Source organism: Hylaeus anthracinus, unplaced genomic scaffold, assembly GCF_026225885.1.
Source record: "Hylaeus anthracinus isolate JK02 unplaced genomic scaffold, UHH_iyHylAnth1.0_haploid 11981, whole genome shotgun sequence".
In the NCBI taxonomy this organism is placed as follows: domain Eukaryota; kingdom Metazoa; phylum Arthropoda; class Insecta; order Hymenoptera; family Colletidae; genus Hylaeus; species Hylaeus anthracinus.
Window position 1 is genome coordinate 9,440,226 of NW_026534329.1, and position 23,891 is coordinate 9,464,116.

The 23,891-nt window shown below is 43.6% G+C and overlaps 1 protein-coding gene across 1 annotated transcript; it reads right to left on the reverse strand.

Moving 5' to 3' along the window:
• Nucleotides 1-20,611: 20,611 nt before the first annotated feature.
• On the reverse strand, nucleotides 20,612-23,671 carry LOC128885600 (uncharacterized). Its single transcript, XM_054139698.1, has 3 exons — nucleotides 23,553-23,671; nucleotides 23,061-23,179; nucleotides 20,612-22,445 (listed from the first exon to the last, which is right to left on the reverse strand). Exons 1-3 carry the CDS (start codon nucleotides 23,669-23,671, stop codon nucleotides 21,826-21,828), a joined length of 858 nt encoding a protein of 285 aa, XP_053995673.1. The 3' UTR covers nucleotides 20,612-21,825.
• Between the last annotated feature and the right edge of the window lie 220 nt (nucleotides 23,672-23,891).

Genomic DNA, 23,891 nt, shown 5'->3' on the forward strand with positions numbered 1-23,891 from the left:
TTCATTTTAATTTTCAAACATTTACATATTTTCACCCATTTTCTTATAGTTGTAAGTTGTACATTTTAACGATTCTCATGTTAAAGTTAGATTCAAATTTATTATGATAAATTGTCATTGAAATTTTTTAAGGATTACGTATTTGAAGGTAGGAAACGTGTAATTTCTTCATTAAATGTACAGATTTCGATACCTCCTATCTTGATCAGTAACGTTTAATATAAAGAAAAAGTTATATTTGCTTAAAGTTTTCATTATAAATCAGACGTTTCATGTGCTACAACCTCACACTGGTATTAACGCGTGCTGTTTTACCGGCCCGCTTGTTCGCTGGCTCGAGCCTCCTCGCTTACGCCTATGCTCTGAGCGCGCGCTCCTCGGACGCTGTGATTGGTCAGTGTTTGTCGTTAATAATTCAAAAACGAAGCCCCATCCGACATTTTTGCAAAGGAAATTGTTGTTCAGAATCGTCTCAGCTACCCCCCATTTCCGGCTTCTCCTCGAGTTTTGGGACACCCTGTATATTAGCTGATCCTCGCATGGCACGAGCCGCGTTCGAGAACCTTCGCTTCGGCATCCGTTGAAATCGGGAGGGGTCCCAAGTTCAGCGGATGTGCTGGCGATGAGCGCTGACGCCTATTTCGCTGATTCGCAGATAGCACGATTCGGTTCCCGAGAAACGGTTTCCGAATCGTATGTCAAGCGCATTCCTAAAAGTATCTGATCTTAACTATTCGCAATGCGATGAAAAAGGACACCGGCAGGGCCGGATGTAACACAAGTACAAACGAAATACTATCATTTTCTATAAAAAAAATTAATTATTATAATTATTTATTATTAACTATTTTAGCCCAAAAAAAGCTCGGCTGACTTCGCTATCCTAAACAGCCTCCTGCCCCCTGAAGGTCGTAGCGGAGTCTGGGGGCTGTTACCAAGAACCTCCAGCCCCTGTCCATTTGAGCTTCGTCTGGCCAGTCCGTGCAGTCGGCGCCGGGTTAGACGGGATCGGTAGCCTCTAAGCCGCATCGCTCGGTGTTGCCGTCGTTAGCCCAACGCTATTGCCCTTCAGACACGCAAATTAGTCATAACCCTGAGTTACCCTGGTGGCGCCCGCGATCTTGGTCGGTCTCGTTCCCTGCGGGGAGTTCACCTACTTTGTGACGCGACAATCTGCCACGTCACAACCTATATTGTTTGAACGCAGGTAAGTGAGATCTACGTGATTCTAATCGTTATTCTAGTGTGAAGTTAAATTTAAATCAAATGTAATTTTATTAATATCAAATTTAAATCATTATTTTAGCGAAGGTGACTTTATGAGGATGGTAGAGATTTCGATGCAGCATGTTCGGACTAATTCCGTGCTATATGATCCGACGAATAGGGAATACCGGAATCATCATTCGAGGAAGGAGGCTTGGGACGAGATAGGGGAAATACTCGGCATGCCAGGTGAGTGAAAACAATCATTATTATTTTTTAAAACCATATGTTTTAAATACGAATATTATTCAAACTCTCTCCTTTCGAATTGCATTCCACTGCCAGGGACAGCTGGCTGAACCATCTGTAAAAATGAAGTAATTTCTGTAACTGTCTCTGATTGCCACAGCTTCTCCAACACAATTCCTACGTATAGGTTCAAGGTTGGAAATCCCTTGAATTTGTGTATTATCTATTCTAATATGTTCCTCAAACGAAGAGATGATGTTTTGATTGTTCATCAGCATGTTGTGAAGACAGGTGGCGGCCAAAACTATTTTGTCCACGGTTTCGGGATTTGTTTGTATTGTAGTTAAAAATACCCTCCAACGACCGTCTAAAATCCCAAAGTCATTTTCGACGGTCCGCCGAGCTCTGGAGTGGCGATAATTATAAATCTTTTCATGATCGCTAATAATGGCTGTCCTACTATAGGGCCTCATGAGATATGGCTTTAACGGAAAGGTCTCATCCGCCACAATCACATATGGCAATTACCCTGTTTCTGGAATACCGTACTCATTTCTTGCAAATTTTTTACCCATATTCGATCTTTCAAACGTGCCTCCACCACTGCTTTTTCCGAATGCTCCTACATCAACTAGGATAAATTTGTAGTTGGCATCGACCAGTGCCAATAAAACTATTGAGTATGTCTCCTTATAATTATTAAATAGGGATCCAGTGTTCGCAGGACATTTAATTTGTATGTGTTTTCCGTTTAGGGCTCCTATACAACTCGGATAATTCCATTTTTTATGAAAATCGTTCGCAATTTCCTTCCATTGATCTCCCTTCGGCTCAGGCATGTATATTGTTGCGTTTCGGCATAATGAGTAAACACAAACTTTAATAAATAACAACCAGCTTTACAATAGAAATGTGTACAATAGGAATGCGAATAAATATAGCTCCGGAACGTCTGCTCTCAATGACGTCTTGCTCGAATCTGACAGCTTGACAGGCGATCGATTCGATCGCCTTCTTCTCGCTGTCTTCATGTTCCGGTCGCGAGCACCAGCAGGTCTTGGATCCATCCAAAAGGTGTTCGCAACACTGCCTCTCCCTCTGAAGAAGCGGGCATTCCGACCGCCGCAGTCCCGTTGTTCTTTGCAGCCGTACCCTGGTCCGGAAGAGTGGAAGATGCTGCGTGGTCCCTTCTGTCCGCCGCCTCGTCATTCGCCTTCACGCCCAAGGGAAAACCACCCAAAAACCTTGGACAAGGCGTGGGTACGTGGATCCTCCTTGTCTCCACCCTTCACTTGCGTCTTCGAACTTGAATACTTCTTTCTTGACTTGTCTTCGATTTCTACGAAGACGCCTCTTCTTCTTGGGCGAAGAGGAACGGAGAACTTCAGTCATCTTGCGATCAGGAAAATTCAATATTCTTCTCGACGTCCTGGTTGTCCAAAATCCAATCCATTCGTCCGACGATGATCTCTCGGAGTTTCCTTGCAAAAATAAATTCCATATTAATTCCTTTTCCTTTCTAAAAGGATAAATCGGTGGAGCCGGGCTGAACTGGGAAGACGAAAAGGCCAACCAAGCACGACAGCAGGGAACCACGCCTTGTGGGTGTACTATCTGCTCGTTCCCCAATCAATTTCCCAGAACTCTAAACTCGCCTCTTCAACTTCTGATTTCTCTTCGCTCTTCTAGGCGAGTGGTGTCGTCCAAGGTACCATCTGTGCACCCAACAACGCTCCCGAGCTCTCGATGTCCCCTCTGACCGACCCGAGCAACAGCGTCGCTCGTCCGGCCAGTGAAAAGGGACATCTATTCCCGAGTGCTGACCACTCCTTGCTTACGCTACCTGGAGATCCCCCGGAATCATTCCGTCGGGGTCGTGTTTCGCAGAACACGGTCAGGATCACTTCCAGGGGGGCTAGCAGGGCGATTTCACGTATGTCCCCACCCTACTTGGACTGTCCCTTATAATGAGCTCACACTGGGGAACTCGAAAACGCATCCAGGGACGCAGCGACAGTACCCCCCGACACCTCGCCTCGTTGAACTCGTTTCCTGCAACAAACTAAAAGAAAGAAGGCCGAGCTACGAAGACAATCTCCGTAACCCGGACCATTGATTAGTTCTTAGCCTAATCTTCACTCTTCACGATGGTGGCCCTCGGCGTCCTCTTTCCTTTTGAAATCGTCCTTCATATTTCGCAAGGCGGCGCACATGGACCACCTTGCACTTCCTCTTGAGTGAACGTTGAATCCTATAGATGATGTTATTTATTCGGTCCACAACCATATAAGGACCTTCCCAGTCCGCTTGTAATTGCGGGCACTTTCCTTTCACTCTTCGTGGTTGGTACACTCGTTCTCCGGGCTGAAACTCCACTGCATTCACGCGGCTGTCGTACCAAGATTTCGTTTTCGAACTGTAAACATCCAAACGGCGTCGAACAAATTCGTGGATCTTCATTTTTCCTCGGATTCACTCCGAGTATCTTTGTTCTTCTTTTTTTTCCACTTCCGGAGGCAATCCTCTTCAAAGTTGCAGGGGAAGACGAAGTTCCTGGCCATAAAGAATCATCGCTGGCGTTAGTTGGGTAGCCTCATGCCGTGCCGATCTATAAGCGAGAAGCAACATGGGAATCCACTCGTACCAATCGCGCTGATGTTCTGCAACAAACATTGAGAGGTATTGTAGCAACGTTCTATTCAGACGTTCTACTAGTCCGTCGGATTGAGAATGCAGAGGGGTCGTCCGTGTCTTCCTGACCCGGAGCAGCTTCAACAACTCCCTGAACACGGAGGATTCGAAATTTCTTCCTTGGTCCGAATGTATCTCCAAAGGTATACCATGACGACACGCTACGCTCGTGTAGAAGAGCACTTGCCACTGTGACAGTTCGCTGGTCCGGCATCGCGATGACTTCAGGCCATCGAGTGAAGTAATCCGCCATCACCAGCATAAACCTGTTCCCGGCATGGGACCTCGGGAGCGGACCCACAACGTTCAGGGCAAGCCTCTCGAACGGAGCTCTCACGTTGTATATTTTCAGGTCACCCGCTCCCCTCAGCCGTGGTCCCTTCTTCGCTGCACAGGTGTCACACCGCCGGCACCACTCTTCAACGTCTTGTCGACACGAAGACCAGAAGAACTGTTGACGAATCTTCGCCAAGGTCTTGTTCACTCCAAAATGTCCAGCTGTGGGAGTATCGTGAAATTCCTTCCTCCGTAACTTTTTCGCGTGGCACCACCAAAAGAAACGTAATCGTTGCGCCATCGTGGGACTCCCATTTCCTGAAAAGTAAACCTTCGCGAACCTCCAGCGAATCCCAAATTGACCAGTAATACTTAAGTTGTGGAGAAAAACGAGCCACGTCTTCCCAGACAGGCTTCTCTCCTTCGCTCTTCTTTTCAAGGATGAAACCGATTTCTTCATCCTTCCTCTGGCTTTCTTTCCATCCCTCGGTGTCCTCTCCCACGGCGAAAAGTCGGTGTATTTTCTTCGTCAAATTTTCTTCCTCCTCTGCTTCTCTCTTCTCTAGTTGGTCGCAGTTCCTACAATCTCCTTTGATGCAGGGTCTCCTGGAAAGACCATCGGCGTTTCCATGTGCCTTTCCTTCCCGATGGCGAATCTCGAAGTCGTACTGCTGTAATCGCTCGATCCAACGAGCGACCTGTCCTTCGGGCTTCTTGAAGATTAGCAGCCAGCGAAGCGCTGTATGGTCCGTCCTAATGAGAAATTTGCGGCCGTAAAGAAAGTGATGGAAATGCTCAATAGATTTTACCACTGCCAGTAATTCTTTTCGAGTGACATAGTAGTTCCTCTCCGGCTTCCCTAAGGTTTTGGAAAAATAAGCCACGACCTTTTCCTGTCCTTCATGTTCCTGGGAGAGGACGCATCCTATAGCGAAATTAGAAGCGTCGATATCCAAAATAAAATCCTTTTCGACTGCTGGGTAGTCTAAGACCGGGGCCCCAGACAGTCTCCTCTTCAATTCCTGGAAGACTTCTTGGCAATCTTCGGTCCAGAGAAAATTATGTTTGGCTTCGGTGAGGCGATGCAGGGGCTTGGTGATCCTGGAGAAATCCTTTACAAATTTCCTGTAATAAGTGCATAATCCTAAGAAACTTCTCAATTCCGTAACATTCATCGGCTGTGGCCATTCCGAAATTGCCTTGATCTTTTCTGGATCCGTCTTGACTCCACTCTCACTAACGATGTGTCCCAGATACTTCACTTCTCGACAGAAGAAAGAGTATTTTTTCGGGCTCATTAATAGTCCAGCCTGACGTAGACGTGAGAACACTATTCGAAGGCGTTCGAGCTCTTGCTCGAAATCAGTCCCGTAGATAATGATGTCATCTAAGTATACTAGACAAATCTTCCAAGTTAAATCTTGAAGCAGGGGCGTTACATAATTCAAAGGGCATCACCTTGAACTGCCACAGTCCTGTTCCTACCGAAAAAACAGTTTTCTCTCGATCCTTCTCGTCCATAGAGATCTGCCAATATCCCCTCTGCAAGTTTACAGGAGAAAACCACGATGATCCAGCGAGGGCGTCCAGGGTATCCTGAATGCGGGGAAGGGGGTACGAGTCCTTTTTCGTGATCTCGTTCAGTCGTCGAAAATCTACGCAGAATCGCAAACTTCCATCCTTCTTCTTCACAAGGACGATGGGAGAAGCCCACGGGCTCCGTGATTCCTCGATTACGCCTTGGGCGATTATTTTTTCGACCAACTCGTCCACTTCCGTTCGGCGATGTATAGGCAATCTCCGTGGGGCCTGTTTTATGGGCGAGCAGTCTCCCGTGTTGATGGTGTGCTTCACCCTGTCGCAGTTTCCGAGCTGATTCGAATTCACCGCAAAAACATTCTGAAATTCACGAAGTAGCTCAGCAAATAGTTTCTGTTGTCCTTCTGACAAACCTGAAGAGCAGCGGGAGCACAGCTTCTCCAAATGCTGTGGAATGATGGCCCCTTCTCCTTCTCAGATTTCTTCTTCTCGGCGACCGGTTCGCCCAGGCGAATCTCCGGGTTGCCGGGAAGGCACAACACATTCTGGGACAGATCGATGTTGCAACGGTGTTTTCTCAAAAAGGCTGTTCCCAGGATGCACTTCTCCACCATGTCGACGATGTAAAAGTTTTCTACGGTCGAAAATCCTCTAATGTCGACTTCCAAACTCTCCTTGGCGTAGACCTTAATTTTCTTGCCAGTAGTGGAACGAATGTCGAGTCTTGTCCGTATGATGTTCTTCGATGGACATAATTCTTTCTCCAAAAGATTAACGGGAGAACCCGTGTCTAAAATAATTCCACAGGGCTTTCCGCCAATTTTTCCACATACGTAGGTCTCCTCCTTTGGAATTTTCGGACCTCCAGTCCCCCCTACATCGCCGTACTCTTGACGACCGGGGGTCTGTTATTCCTGGTCCGGCGTCTCTCCCTTGCGTCATCCTCTTCTCGTTTCCCTGAAAAGGTTTCCTCGAAGCTGTCGTTTCTGCCTGACTGTTCTTGGCCTTGTAGCAATCCTTTTGAAGGTGTCCGATCTTGCCGAAGAGCCAGCAGGTGATCCTCGGCACGTCGTTGATGCGTTCTTCAGGTCTGTCGGGCCTACTCCTCTTTTCCGGGAACCTTGTAAAATAATTAAAAGGTTTAGCCTTCCGTTTCTCTGGGAATCTTTCTCGTGACTCAACGGTTGAACTACGCGACATTGCCTCGCCGGCCTCGATTTCGAGAGCTCTGGTGACGGCGGCTCTTAGAGATGTAAACCCGCCGAGTCGCAGTTCACGCTGCTTAACGGAGCTCGACAACGCTGATACAAATTGAGAGGCGGTGAGTTTATCGAGGATCTTCGCCGGGCAATTCTATCTTCGTGGCGAGCGAGGAGATGCTCTCATCTCTCCGCTGTTTATGGCTTTGAAAAAGGACATAGTTCAAATTTGAGAGATTTTTTGCTCCGTAGCGAAATTCAAGCGCCGAAACAAGATGTGCGAAATTTTCACATTGGGCAGTGGAGAGCGTCGTGAGGACGCTCCTCGCCGACCCCCCTAAAGACGCGATCAAGACTGTAGCCTTTTTCCTGTCACTCCACCCGTTAGCGCGTGCGATGGTCTCAAATTGAATTTTATACTCTTGCCACAAAGCTTTCCGGTCAAAGATGGTCGGTTTTACTGCGTACCCCAAGTTAAACACGCAGGGTCGATCTAACAACGGGGAGGCAGCGGGCGTCCCGACGACAGGGGTCACTGCCGGGCGAACACTATTTACACAATTAACACTCTCTATAACCGCCACGGTTTCCCCAGCCCGAGGGTTCGCGTCGCCACTACCCGAACAATAGCTGTTTTCTATTGGAACAGATACGACCTGAAAACGTTCTTCGATGCTGGCCAGTCGAAGGCCGCCTGTATCCGCCGCCGGTCCTCGGCGTCCTTCTCCCTCCTCCGAGCTTCATCCTCCCTTCGTTGTTCTTGCATTTGTCCAACGATGCTCCGCTAAAGGTCGGTGAACATCTCCTGCAGGAAAGGTTCGGGCGTCGATTGAGGAGAAGGTTCCGTGGATACCGCGGAAGCGCGACGCGGTCGACCACTACGAGTGGGCATCCCACTTCTGACACCAATGTTGTGTTTCAGCATAATGAGTTAACAAGAACTTTAATAAATAACAACCAGCTTTACAATAGGAATGCAATTAAATATAGCTTCGGAGCGTCTGCTCTCAATGGCGTCATGCTCGAATCTGACAGGCGATCCCCGATCGCCTTTTTCTCGCTGTCTTTCTGTTCCGGTCGCGAGCACCAGCATGCCTTGGATCCATCCAAAGGGTGCTCGCAACAATAGGTTCTGTAGAACACCAGTTTCGCATTGAACCTGAATAGGTGTTCCGCGACAATTTGAAAAGTTTTATATTCAGAAATAACTACTATAAATAAATAATGTTTTAATTTTTACTAGTAGGAATCCCCGATTTCGGCATATTGTAATTTTTTAAAACGACACAAGTACATACCTTAGTAAATTAATTTGTTTAACTTTTCAAAAAACTTCATTTGGATGAGCTATTTTGTTGGACCGCAAATACTGTTGCGTCCCACTGTATTTAAAGAACTAAAGAAAAATAAGTGTATAGAAATATGACTTACCTTTCTCGATATTTCTTATTTTTCGATAACCGTCTTACAGACAACGTGGGATACTTCCTTTTTCTGTCATTTTTTCTTGCGTCTTCGTCATCTCTTTGCGTCGGAATAGAATGATCACACATCGCACACACAAATCACTAATAATGTTCAAATTACGCAGAAATGGAACAATTCTTGATATAAATCTTGAATTCGCGGTTTCTCAGATTGCATTGCCTTATTTAAATCGGTAAAATAAGGCAGAATCATTTTTAAAAACATCAAATACAAAAAAGTCGAAAAGTCGTCCATCTGAGAATACAGCATGCAAATTTGTTCGTTACCACCCGATTTGACTTCGCTTGCAAAAGATAGTTTCAGAGTCGGCCACTGTTCTACTACTCTATTAACTACAGCTATTAAGGATAGCCACAGTGTTTGCGAAGCACGTGATAATTTATGAGGCTTCAAGTCACAGAAACTTTGAGATTATTTATGCTCGGGAATTTTTGTTGTAACTGAATTTAAAATTGTGGTGGTTGTTGTGCCTGTGGAGGGAGAGCGAGAGAGGAGAGAAAAGGAAAGGAGGGTTTCGTCCTGGGCCTGCTAGTAGTAGACTCATCAGTAAGGCTTGCTAGCAGACCCGTGCCTTAGACGCCGAGATATCTGCAGTTTAGTCGGGAAGCGCTTATATAGGAATGTTAGGCGAACCGAATACTCGTGAGAAACGCGCGGTTTCCTTCTGGTGGTGAGGAACGGAGGTGCCACCACAAAATAATTGTACAATTGTCGTACGAACGTTTCTATGCTCTTAGGTATTTTTTTGCATGCATAGGATGCGCACAAATCAAATGAATGACATGAACACTTCAATATAAACAAATCAGGGTTTATCTCTAAAAACATTTGAGACACTGATGTGTGATGTCTAGGAGTGTGCAAGCCCGACCCGAGTATCAGGCCCTGCTCGATCGATCGGGTTAAGATAAAGTCGAGCGGGCTCGAACGGGTCCCCGAGACATGCGAAGTCTCGAGCGGCCCGGGCCCGATAAGACTCGAGCTGCTCGACAGCCTCGCCCGGCTCGTAACTCTCAAAATTTTCAATTATTTTACTAAAACAAAAAGAAATTAAACCATCAATAAATTACTGTTACTAATAATTAAATATGAAAGAGATTTTCAAAAGCTACAAAATGATACATAACACTTGCATACAAAGTAATTGTAACGATTTCAAAATATTGCATAATCTGAAACAACTTAAAAAATGATAGAACTTTTTATTCATCCTAATAACTTTACATTTTACACCACAATTCAATCGCCTTAACGACATTTATCGAGTATCGGCAGCAACTTATCCGAACTACGATCTTTTACGAACTCGTCCGAACGAGTTACGAGTTACGAGCCGGGCGAGGCAGTCGATCAGCTCGAGTCTTATCGGGCCCGGGCAGCACGATACGCCCGGGCCGCTCGAGACTTCGCATGTCTCGGGGACCCGCTCGAGCCCGCTCGACTTTATCTTAGCCCGACTCGAGCCCGAATGTCGGGCGGTCCGCACACGCCTAGTGACGTCCCATCATTACGTTTGCACCATGTGATGCAAATCCAACCATGATTAGTTTATAAGGAATGTTGTGTTTTACAAAAACATTTACTATCGCGTCAAACATTACCTTAGCAGTACCATCGATTATTGGTGATAAATGTAAAAATTGATCATTAAGTGTACCGTCAGCACTTAGAAAACGCACTACAAGTGCTAGATGTTTTATTGATCCTGAGATAGTCGGCTCGTCGATCATCAAACAAAAAAAAACAATTTTTCAATTGAGTTACTAAGGTGTTAAAAGAACACATCTCTAGAACATTTTTTACAATGGCACTGCATTTGACTCTGCTTAACTTGATATCCTTTAATACATTTACATCATTATCTATTGGACGCATTAAATTTGGCAGATGTTCTACAGCTATAACGGTAAATTATGTTCCGTAACATAAGCCGATAATCGTAATTCTGCTTTCCTCATAGCTGTATTATAATTTTCAGGCGAATTTATTGTTGTGGTAGTTTGCACTGTTTTCCTTGGCACGCCTTTGATGCTTCGCGGGAAAGGAATGACGCTTTGCATCCTTTATCGAAGAAGGAAAGCTGTCCTCACAAGCTTTGCAATAATAATTATAATCTGTCCTGGGGCACTTACCAATCCACGGAAACTGCTGCGCCGATTCCTCGCGGTACCTCTGGGGCCTTTTACGTGTGGTTCCACCCATCTTGAGTTGATAATTTTCTGGAATAAACGCAAATTTATGTTCAATTATTTAAATTTCTTTGTAATAATAATACTTATTACATCCCAAGGTTTCCTTTGACTTTTACAATGCTTACGCGTGTGTCCTAATTGTTCACAATCGAAACACCTGCGAGCCGGAGTACCCACTACACACACTCTTGAATTAATACCAAACGAGTCTGAATTTAAAGGCAGCTTTTGAAATTCAAACTCCCTTGCTAATTTCGATGCAAAATTTATCACAGACTCCATACTATCTGCCTGCTCTCTAATCATTAACATCCTGATATTTACATTAAATAAACCCCTCTTAAATCTCGTAATCATCGATCTCTTAAGAAGAACCCTGACCCCCTTGGATTGTTGAAGATCAAAGTTCTCCTTCGCCGCCGTAAGTCACCTATCCAATATCTCAATAATTCGTGCTCCGTAACCCTCGATACTCTACCCATTACTTTGATAAACGTTTTTTAATTAATCATAGATTCGATCCATGTCAAAAGATTGAACAAAAATAGATTTGATTGTGTTCATTAATTCTTCTAAGGTATTCGGCTCGCAGCTGTTCGCGATCAATTGGTCCACCTGCCCACCTATTTTATTCCGTATTAAAGCCAATAAATTAATTCTATCTCCAGCCCTGACTCGGGAATTCGCGAGATTACACTGTCTAATAAATTTAGTTAAAGAATTGGCTTTACCATCTGTTCGCTCAAACTGCCGAAATCAATAAAATTTGTTTTTATTGCCCTGAAAAGTTCCGCTTTAATTTCACAAGAAGTTTGCCGGAGTGGTATTCCAACAGCGAAAAGTCTTCAAGCTAAGCTAGGCATCCAGGTGTTCCTGGGTAGATTGGTACGCCTGAGCCTTATTTGCGGAAGTTTATAGACAAGTTAATAGATTAGCCTTAAATATACATCAATGTCTATTATGCGAGATCCTGTCGATGGTACTGCGGCGTGCTTCACAGTGCGGAGAGACGGATTATCCACTCCACGCACGAGGGTGAAAGGTGCCACACACTCAAAATTACCATTGTTTAGTTCTAGATACTCATATCTTCAGTATCATTGTTGACCAATGGACTTAATTGTAAAAAATGTAGTTTGCACTGTTTGCTTGGCACGCCTTTAATGCTTCACGGCAAAGGAATGACGATTTCTATCCTTTATCGAAACAGCAAAGCTGACCTCACAAGCTTTGCAATAATAATTATAATCTGTCCTGGGTCACTTACCAATCTACGAAAACTGCTGCGCCCATTACTCGCAGTACCTGTCAAGCCTTTTGCGTTTGATTCCACCCATCTTGAATTGATAATTTTCTGAAATAAACGCGAATTTATGTTCAATTATTTAAATTTCTTTGTAATAATAATACTTATTTGTGCAATGAAAGAAATCAAGTTTTGTGCTGCCTTTCTCTAAAAAAAATAGAACTATTTTTCAAAATAGATTTCATATAATAATAAATGAACATAATGTATATATAATATAATAAATAATAATTTTAGCCGTCACGTGCGCCGCGTCCGCCACGCCTGCCACGCTAGCTTTGGTCCCGAAATCGTGATAACGTAATTGTATTGATCGCAGGAGATTGGTTTAGGAGGGCCCTTATTATCTCTCGCCTTTCGGAATTTTGGGCCCACCTACGTTTTTGAAACCGCCACCTTTGTTGTTCTCGCTTTGTGGATGGCGGGGTATATGCTCTGTAATTAGTAGAAAATAAAATTAATGGTAAAATATCCTACAAGTATATAACTCTTTATAATTAGGGTTGCCAAGAAGAGTCGTAAAGAGACGGCAGTTATTTTGAATCAGACTCACTGTCTGGGGAGAAGTGACAGTTTGAGGGGTAACATTGCGTGGTGGTGCGCTCTCTTCCGCATCTGGCGAATTGGGGAAGTCGCGGGTACTCTCTTCCCGTACTTTCCCGTTAATCAGGCGACCGGCGGTAATTACAGCTGTTCTCTCCTGAGCTGCAAAAGGCGTCCAAAGGCTAAGGTTCGTACTCTCCTCACTCATTAGCCGACCGTGGTAATTACCTCGTTCTCTCCTAAGAGTGCAGCAAAAAATACCGCATACGCTACCGCGAGCGCGATTCTTATACCCGATCGTTGCTAACAGACCGAAGTCAATCAACAAGTCGCGTTACTATGTGAACGCGTTCGCGAACGTTCACCGCTCGCCCGTCCCCGCGAGCCTACCGTTGTTCGAGAAATTTCGGTCGCCATTTTCTGGTATTGTTACATTGGTAAAAAAAAAGAAAAAACTAATTTTTCTGGTCGTCTGAAATGCTTGATTTGTACATTTATTATGACAACGCAGTAAGCATGTCATCAGAAATGTCAAAATCAAAACATGAAGCATTACGGAACAAGCTAGAAGTATGCGTTAATCCTATCACTGAATCAGTCGTCAAACGATTTCTGTCGCACTACTGTGCGGTAATATACATATGAAATTTAATAATTTATTCAATAATGGAACCTGCGGTGTAATAGTGTTAGAAACGTTGAATATTAAATTCCAAAAAGGTTTGAAATCGAGATGCTTTTCATAAATATAGCTGTCATTGAGAACCTCGGCTCTCAATAAACGCCATTCTCTTTCTAAAGTAGGAAGTTCTTCGCGTTAAATGATGAATGGAAATTGGTGAGCTAACAAGATTACTGAGCTCCTACTACCATGTAAAATATTCGTCAGAATCAAATTCTTCATTTCTCTCAAATCAACTCTGTCGATTGATATTCTCTGAAAAATTTGATTCAGACTTTCTGCGTAAAAACTAATACAGTGTGATTTAAATTGCGCGATTGTCATCGCTGGTATTTGAGGGTGTGAAGCGAGGTATGATTTTATTTCAAATTCTAAATCTAAATGATCCATATCAATAAAATGTTGTGGATTTGTACATTCAACGTTAGTAAGACACTCACATTGTTTGATGTAGATGCTATCAATGAACATTTCCATGATGCACCTCACACATTCGCGATATTACTGTATAAATTCTAAATTCGCGCCTTTTCAGATTGCATTGCCTTATTTAATTCGGTAAAATAAAGCAGAATTATTTTTAAAAATAATAAATACAAATATATAGAAAAATCATGCACTTGATTATATAATGTTACATCTGGCACTGCCGAACGGAGTCCCTTTTCATCGACCTCCCATTGCGCATAGTTAGATCGATACTTTTAGGAATGCGCTCGACAAACGATTCGGAAATCGTTTCTCGGGAACCGAATCGTGCGAACTGCGAATCAGCGTAATAGGCGTCAGCGTTCAACGCCAACACATCCGTTGAACTTCGGACCCCTCCCGAATTCAACGTGTGCCGAAGTGAAGGTTCTTGAACCGCGGCTCGTGCCATGTGAGTATCAGCTAATACATAAACTCGTGGACACGCCCCACGGCGCTCTTAGTACGTTCTCACCTTGGTCATTACCGAAATCTTGTAGTCCCGGACAGGTTAACTTCATGCGTTGTCGTTACCTACGAAAGTCCGACGTATAATCGGTTAAGACCACATCAAATTTTTATCGTTATTCGAATACACACTCAGCGTCGCGCTTTGGTCGTCAATTACTAAATTATCCGTTGTCGCTGAAAGTCCGTTGTTAATTAGTAGACTCCCATGTTGCGAGTGATAGTTGCCGATAAACAGATCCTTGCAGCAACAGAGCCCTGGGACCACAACCGATAGCTGGTACAACCAAACTGTAAGACCGACAAACGGTAACGTACCTACATAATTGTATACTTGATTTCCAAAACCGATATTGTAATATAAACTCGTTGTTTTGCAACTATATATATATCAAGCTAAATCTTGAAAACAATCATTGCAATCCCGAATTGCTCCTTCCCGTTAGTGAATACAGTTAAGGTGAGCTTTAGCTCTTTAACTGAAAACGAAGATCCCAAGAAAAATCCCAGACAAGCTGGGACGTAATAATAATATACGAGCTTGATCATTGTTAAACGATCTGACTACGCCTGTAAGAAATAATTGGAAAGCCGGCCACTGTTCTACTACTCTATTAACAACAGCGATTGAGGACAGCCACTGCGTTTGTGATGCATATAGCAGTTTATGAGTTTTTACATCGCAGAAACGCTGAAATTCTTTATATTCTGAAATTTTTTTGTAACTAAATTTAAAGCAGTTGTGACGGTTACTCAGTGGGAGTGGCGGGTTCAGTCGGTACGCCAAGTCTCGGCGATAGTTGTTAGCCATTGAACAAATGCTCTGCTGTGTTGGTAAATAATTGTTTATTCTCCAGCCTACGCTGGAACCAAACAGATATGTATGGTGATGGTTTATAATTATTGATTGATGATTACTGCTCAGCGAAATGCCATGCAACCTTGATGTCGGTACTGATGCGGAGAGAGAGTTAGGCAGGTGTCGGTTCGTAGTAGAGCGTGGTCAATCCCCAAGCGCTGTCGATATCAGTACCAGGATCGGAACAGGGTCACCGAGCTACCGTATTTTGCGTTGAAGCCCGATTTAATTCGCGCCCGCGAGGTTTGGCGGCGCCAGTGTCGTTACTACCACATACAACATAATCAATGAGCCGCACACACAACAACATGGTCCTATATATGTTGCAACGAGATTTCCTGACACGGTCCGCGATCCGCATCGGGAAGCGTGCAAAATGAGTTTTCCGACTTCTCACGCCTTTACGGGAAAACCCGAGCGTCAGGTATCAGGAGATACCGGCGTGAGAAGCCGAACTTCGCGAAAATTGCCACGGCTAGCGATCCGGATCGCGGAGAAGGGCGTGGATCGTCGGCGAGGAAAGGAAGTCTGAGAAAACCATCTTCACGGCAAGACGGGGCGGATTAACACAGCACTCGTTTAAAATAATATAGAATATATTGTACGCGAAAGATGTTACAGAATTCGGTGTACACTGCCGAGCTGTTGTAGCGTCAAAGGTCACCGGGACGACTGGTAACCGACACGAGAACTGCGTTTCGAAAACACGTGCGGATTTCGTTCACGATAGCCCAAATTCCGTCGCGATTCGCACAAAAGCGACTTTGGAAATGATATTCGGACAGTCTTGACGCGGTCGCGGTGGGCTTGACCTTTTCGACGAGAACATTAACTGGCAGCGATTCAAACACGTGCGCGTTACAATGGATTCGCGACGAGATGTTCGTTATTCCGTTCGATATCCTTCTCGATTGAAACTAATTACGCTATTTCGCCCGACGGGGTGCTCGGCAGCCACCAGGAAACCCGAACAATTCACGATATCCTATCCACGAGCGTGAGGTAAAGGAGGAAGCGCTTATCGTACCGTTCACCACGTGTGTCGCTGACGAAATAGGACGAGCTACGCAAGCTCGTCGCACACGTTGGCTCACGCGCTTCCCCCCAGCCTTACCTCAATGGTCGGCGGCACGCGGCACTCTATGGCGGCCAAATTCAAATTGCGTTATCGGCGTGCACAAAGACTCTGGAGCGGGCCGGATCTCGGTGCACTCGAGAACCCGACTGACTTCGCTATCCTAAACGGCCTCTTGTCCCCACAAGATCGTAGCGGAGTTCAGGGGCTGTTAGCAAAAACCTCCAGTCCCTGTCCATTTGAGCTTCGTCTGGCCAGTCCGTGCAGCCGGCGCCGGGTTGGACAGAATCGGTAGCCTCTAAGCCGCATCGCTGGATGTTGCCGTTGTTAGCCCAACGCTATTGCGATTCAAATACGCAAATGAGTCATAACCCTGGGTTACCCTGGTGGCGCTCGCGATCTTGGTCGATCTCGTTCCCCGCGGAGAGTTCATCTATTTTGTTACGTGGCAATCTGCCACGTAACAATGTGTATTTTTTCTTGCTTTAAGGGAGTGGACTCCCGTGCCTTGTATGTGCTGGTACGTACCCACACCGCTCGACACCACTGTATACGTACACGGAACTGCAAGGGTTCCGCATTGTCCTATTTTTGTCTCGACAATGCAGATTCGAGACCTCTCAATAGTCGTTTCCGCTAGATAAATGTTCAAACTAGAGCGCAAGCTCCTATAGGTAGTCTACGTTTGCTTTTTTGTGTCATAATTAATAATATTCAGCAGTACTTCGCGATCAAAAGAAGTTGTATGGTGGTGCGACAGTGCTGCCACGTTGTCTAAGCTAACATACGCTGCTGAATATTGTTAATTATGACAGAAAAAAGCAAAAGTAGAGTTCCTATGGGAGCTTGCGCTCTAGCTTGAACATTTATCTAGCGGAAACGACTATTGAGAGGTCTCAAATTTGCATTGTCGAGACAAAAATAGGACAATGCGCAAGTCCTTGCATCCTGTCCACGATTATCATGTTACACGTAAAATATAGTTCTGGCATTTGTCGCTTCAAGCGCTCATAACTGTTTCCGCACATCGAGACACTCAGTCAGAAACACATAGGAAAGGAGACACATGCCATCGGTAAGGTAGGCTTTATGAGCAAGCGAGACGTCAACGACAATGTATCGTAGGTGCGAGCAGCCGTCCGAGACACACTCACACATGCAACGCTCGGTGGCATGTCCGTGTGCCTACGAATAGGCTGCGTGATGCCGCGATACCTGAAAGTAAGAGTCCAGCCGAATAAGCGAGACTTTCAATATTACATTTGTGACATTTTTCTAATTACAATGATACCACATATAATACAATTCGGATCATATTTACAATAATTTATGGACGACGCGGAGAAATATCCGTTTCGAAAACGCTCAACAGATCACAAGGGAAGTTCGCGATCAGGACGAGCGCTTTTTGAAAGAGACTGGGCTCACAAGGAGACATCGCCTAGTGTCCCCCGAATTTTTTATACAAATTATTGTATTATGTAAAGAAGGGTATGCAGAACAATCTCTGCAAGTGAGATGGCGCTACTATGTTTCGTTTTCGAGAAATAAATTTTTTAAAATATCTAAATTTCGATTGACGAGTGTCGACCGTACAAGAGTCAGAGGTATCGTAGAAGCAGTGTGGCGCAGTCGGTGAGTGCCAGGTTGCGAAGTCGATCTTTTGCGCTAGACGCGGTTCGATCCTTTAGGAGTCAGTTATTCTTTTTTTTTTTTTTTTACTTTTTGTTCCTTTTGTATCATGTTTTGTTATGTCTTGTTTTTGCAATGTTTGTTTAATATAATTAAATTGTTATTTACAAACTATAATGACGTAAGTTTTTATAAAAGCTTATAGAAAACTCCTTTCACATCCTGACTTCTTTTTCAATGCGATAGAAAACATAAAAATTGCACAATATTGTATAATAATAATCTTAAGACACTGACGGACAAAATTAAAGGGACACTTTTTTAAAACGTCATATCTATGGGAGTTTTCAACCCATATTGGGGAAACTTCGCGAGGAGTAGTTTTGAAGTGTCCTCTAAATGTGCGCAAAGTTGCATTGGCGAGGGTTGATACGAAGAGGTTAAGTCACCCCCGTAAAGAGGGGCACGTCGAAAGACGCCACTTCTTAAGAGGCCAGGGGTGACGAAAGGGGTTGAAAAAAACTTTGGGGCGACCCTCCTCGATGCCCTCAACAAAATTCACCCCTCAAAATCCCTCTCGGGCAAACCCACCCCTCACAATACTTAATACTCTTTTAAATCTACTCCGATTTGACAATGAAAGCGTGATTCAAAATATCCGAATTTTTGTGGACCTGTTAATAAAGCATTCCCGCGTCCGATTCTATGAACGGCGTTGACCTCGTTCACCTGGTACACAGGCCTAAACTCGCGGGTGGGTTTTCTAAAAAAAACGTCATTTTGGTACTTTAATGCTATCCACGCGGGGAAAAGACATCAAAACTGTGTCACTCCAATGCCTTGGACCGTATCACATTTGTTCCACGCAACGAAACATCGTTCCAGCCCCTACACCTGTGGGTGGACCACCCTTAACTTTGGGCCACCCTGTTCAGCTCCAGGGCAGTTTTCGAAACGAGCTTTAAATGACATTGATCCTTAACGTACCCAGAATAAACATGGTGAATTTCATCGCCCTTCGAGGTGTGGAAGTGCTCCCTTACGAAGGGTGTTGAAAAGTGGCGAACTGTTCCATCCCTCTAAGGGGTGCCTCTACGGCCCACGGCGTGAGCGTTGGCATTTCCTGGATCAGGGGAGTCCAGGGAAATTGTGGATTTTGGAGGGGGTGGGGTGTTGTGAGGGGTGGGTTTGCCCGAGAGGGATTTTGAGGGGTGAATTTTGTTGAGGGCATCGAGGAGGGTTGCCCCAAAGTTTTTTTGATTTTTTCAAGCCCTTCCGTCACCCCTGGCCTCTTAAGAAGTGGCGTCTTTCGACGTGCCCCTCTTTACGGGGGTGACTTAACCCCTTCGTATCAACCCTCGCCAATGCAATTTTGCGCACATTTAGAGGACACTTCAAAACTACTCCTCGCGAAGTTTCCCCAATATCGGTTGAAAACTTCCATAGATATGACGTTTTATAAAAATGTGTCTCTTTAATTTTGTCCGTCAGTGTATATAAAAAGGTTGTTTCCATAACAAAACATGATACAAAAGGAAGAAAAAGTAAAAAAAAAAAAAAATAAGTGGCTCCTACCGGGATAGAAACGCGTCCAGCGCAAAGCTAGAGTTTCGAAGCGACGACGAAAATAGAAAGAAACAGTTCGATGAAGAAGGAAGAGAGACTGAGAGTCGACGCTGGAAAATGTAAGGATACGGGATCAGGATGCTAAGCGCGATTTCGACCTCAGTGAAATGGCAACAGTGTAAAGAGACGCTGTTGTGAGAACGGCAACACCGCAATTGTATCGACATCACGTTAGCAGTCGTCCTCAGTAAGCGCCATCTCCTATCGATTGTCTGAACTAAATTTGTGACGTCACTTGCTCTGTATTATCGTTAAAATAGCGGAAACTCGTTTTTGGAAATGCAATGCTTTGCCCACAGATTTTGTTCTTATATGAGCATATTTTGGTCTCAATGAGGGCTCATTCGAAAGAGGAAGGTCCAAGGAATGGCGCTATGGTCGTCGTTCAAGTCACAAAATCTTTTTAGTAACCTAAAAATATAACTATTCTGCGGATGTATTTTGCTCGATTTTTGCTCGACTTTGGACGCTCATATTATTAAATATCGACACAATATCGTTCAACCACGACCAGAGCGCCATTCCTTGGACCTTCCTCTCTCGAGTGAGCCCTCATTGAGCCCAAAATATGCTCATATAAGGAAAAAATCTGTGGGCAAAGCTGACCCACATTTCGGGCCAGATTTTGTCGGATTACAGAGCGCTGCATTACCCGTGTCTATCTCCTTAATACACGCGGCTTGCACACTCCAGCAGTGAGAATCAGCGTAGAGGTCGCGGTCCCCTGGCGGCTATGCTATGCGGCTACCGAAGCAAATAATATTGTACGGGTGACAAACGAGTGAGTATCATCGATTCGTGCTGGTCCATACGGAATGAATTGTGAATCCGGCCGTACAACCTCCTCGTGGTACGCTTCGGGCAATGCTAATGCCGGCGGTATCTTATCGTTTTTGTCATTGTAAAGAGATTGAACAATGTTTTTTCTTCAATTTTTTAAATCCTGTTTCTGTACGTTAAAATGACGTTGAATTAAGACAAGAAAACACGCAATAACCATTAAGACGCTGGAAGAACAAAAAATCGTTTTGAATGAGACGGAAACGTAACGTAAAACAAGTGATCTCTCAAGTTTTCAAATCATGTCGCATTGGCGTCATGTTTTCTGAAAAGTGGTATATGTGCAAATTTTTAGGTCATTTTGAAAAGGATTATATGCAATTAAAAAAAAATGTCATCAAATTGGGAACCAAAGCCTTTTAAAGGAAAGTTTCTCAGCTGTCCAAAACATTCATTGAAATTTTTCTGCGATCATGTATTTACGAGTTATAGGCGTTCAAAGTGAAAAGTACCCGTTTTCACATAATCATAAAGAACTCGGTCAATAAAAATTGTATAGCAAAACCAAAAAAAACGAAAATAAAAACAAAAGTTTACTCTATAATACCATTTAATTGAATTTGCCAAGAAAAATTTTTTTCGTACTGTGCATACCTTCAAAGTTGACGAAAATGTTTGAACATTCCTTCGTTGCACTTCATTTAAAAAAAAAAGTGACATGGCCAGACAAAAAAAATGTTGATCTCCTGATTCGAAAACTACAGATTTCGGCCTACAAAACGGCATTTTCAAATATTTTTTATGACTTTTTTCCGTGAAGATATAGTCACTTGAATGTGACCAAAATTTTCGAAAGATTTTAGTGATCCCTCAATTTTTTCCAGCAGTGTATATGATACAGTTATGTATCATATATGTTCTCAAATCATTTCTATGCTCGGAGCATATGAAATTAAATTTTATATGCTCCGATATTTTGTAATTTAATAGCCGTAACAAGGCCGGAAATGTGTGCTATGTTGGAAAATGTGCATCCACTATGCATCGACGAATATTCCCCGAAATTGTCGGTTTTGAAAAATAAGGCCAAACAACTTCTGCAAACATATTTTTTTTCGAATAATTCGCGTAATATATCGAATGGCAGCCTGAATAGCTAATTTAGGTGCACTTGGAACATTAAAATTTAGAAAAATTACATTTTCATCCGTCGATGCACGTGGGGCAACCGATATAAATTTTTTTAAGTTACATAGAAACCTTGCGGATTCATCAGATTCGCAATTGGTATCCCCACTTACCAATTGCGAATATCAATTGATAAGCAGTGTTCGATAATATGCTTGAAAGGCTCTACAAGTGGGATTAGTATAGCGGGCACATGTTGACTTATTTGGTCGAAAAAATTTTCAAGCGCGTCTTGGTTAAAATTACGGGTAACAAATTCAACAAAACCAAGATCACGCAGATGAGATTTAAAAAATTAAAAATTCTAAAGTGTCCTAATCCACCTTTGCAGTACCATTGGGTGCTCCTTATCCACAGGCTATCTTTTCAAAAAGCTCGTGCTACGAAACCCCGAAATAGCTACATTCCAAACATTTACTAAGGTCATGTCTGTTCTACTTGTCGACTGCGCAACACTACTATTGACACTGTCGAAAGTACTATTCATAAAATGAATAAGTCGAGCAGTGTCAATTCCATCGCCCGACATTTCACGCGTACCGCACACACTCTTAGCCTTGCTACGGCTCATCAGTGTCATTAGGGCTCCAACTGCTCGACTAAAAACTTGGTCGCAATATTTGACCTTAATTTTAGGGATTTTACTTGGAACAACATGTGTAGCAGTAAGTTTATGCAGGAGTCGGTCCTCATAAACATTACTGCTATCAATAAAATATAGATATTCCACGTGTGCCCATTTAGCCACCCGTGAAATATTGTCTTGAAATTTAAACCTCAAGTCCTTTGTCAGCAAGTTGTTGCGGACACATTTTAACAAATGGGGGGAATCAAACAGCGGTACAATCATGTTATTGTCGATTACAATAACATCATGCCGCAGTGCATTCGATTCCTGAAAGGCATTTCTCTTCGAGGAATTTAGTAAGCTTTGAATAGCTTTGCAATTTGTGCTTCCTTGGTCACAAACTGTTGCTACTAATTACTATACCGGCCTGACATGCATGGCGAACTATTTCTTTAAACATACGAACAAGGTTCTCAGCTGAGCTGGAACCTTTTCAAAATGAATACGCAACAGGTTGTTTCCACGGTCGCACATCACGAATTCCTTTCAGCATCCACATTGTAGCATGATCCGCGATATCTAAATTACGCGAAAACCAGTATCTACAAATCCCTCAATTACATCCATTGAGGGATTATACTCTAATTGAGGCGATAAACTAATTTCATGAAAAAGCAGTATCTGTGTTTTTTATCGACGAATAAGTTGGACCGCTGTTTGAGTTCTTCAAAAACATTATCGCAAATTCCAGCTTTTAGTGGAATTTGCGATATTAGTTTCCTAAGAGTTTCAATGCTTGACAAAAGAAATAACATTGCCAAATATCGATAAGCTTTGGAACTCTGTTTTAAAATACTTACAGCTAATAGTTTCTTCTCGTCGGAGAAGCGTCGCGCCGATTTCGTCTTTCCCGCGTTGCGCATCTGGGCAGAGAGCATCGCGTGCAGGGGTGTTGGCAGGCTTTCTAAAACCTGACACACACCGGTCTGCACGAAATGCTCAATCTTCTCGCTGCGTTGTCTCACCGTTGACCTCCGGCGCCTGAACTGCCTGGCTGTTCTTAAAACTATTCCCAGAGCTTTGAACAGCGTTTTCTTTCAGGGTTCCTCCATTTTGGGTTTTTTGATGATTCTTCCTATGTTTTCTATGGAAAGAAAAATATATATAAGTAATGCAATTATGTATAAATGTGTAAATGTATTTTACATATTCATGTATCATATTGGCCTGTATGATATATAGTAAAATATAAAACACAAAGATACCATCGAGTGACGGTATAATTTCTCACTACTGTGCTTTACTGGATGGTTGGTGAAAGTCCCCCAAACTAGAGGTGACTGAAGAGACACAGACTTTTCTTCGAGCCACACTGCATAATCATATTCTGATACTTGAATAGTGACCCGGCTTCATCGTCCGTACGAGCGCGCGGTGCTTTCGTCACGCGATAGCGGCACTCTGGCGCAAGTGCTGAGATAGGACTATCGACTCAGCGTTGTCTTAATCTCTTAGACTTGGGATTTGTTTTAGCACACATAGGAGGTATCTCGTAGATATTCCCATCTAGTGTCACTCCTATGTGGCATTGAATTAAAAGAGAGGTAGCATGAAGATATTCCCATCTTCCTGCCATCTCCTTACTTAATTTAAATGCTAGCGCATTTGCCTGGAGGGTGAGCGAGAGGCGGATGTAACAACATATTTCTAGATCTATCTTGCGAGAATGTAAGTGCATCTCTTTATTCAATATTTTTGCCATTTGTCCAAGTATTGCATTGAAAACTGTATGTTTCCCCTATGTTCTATTATAATAGTTGCGTTGCAACATTAGAATAACTATTAAAGCATATATA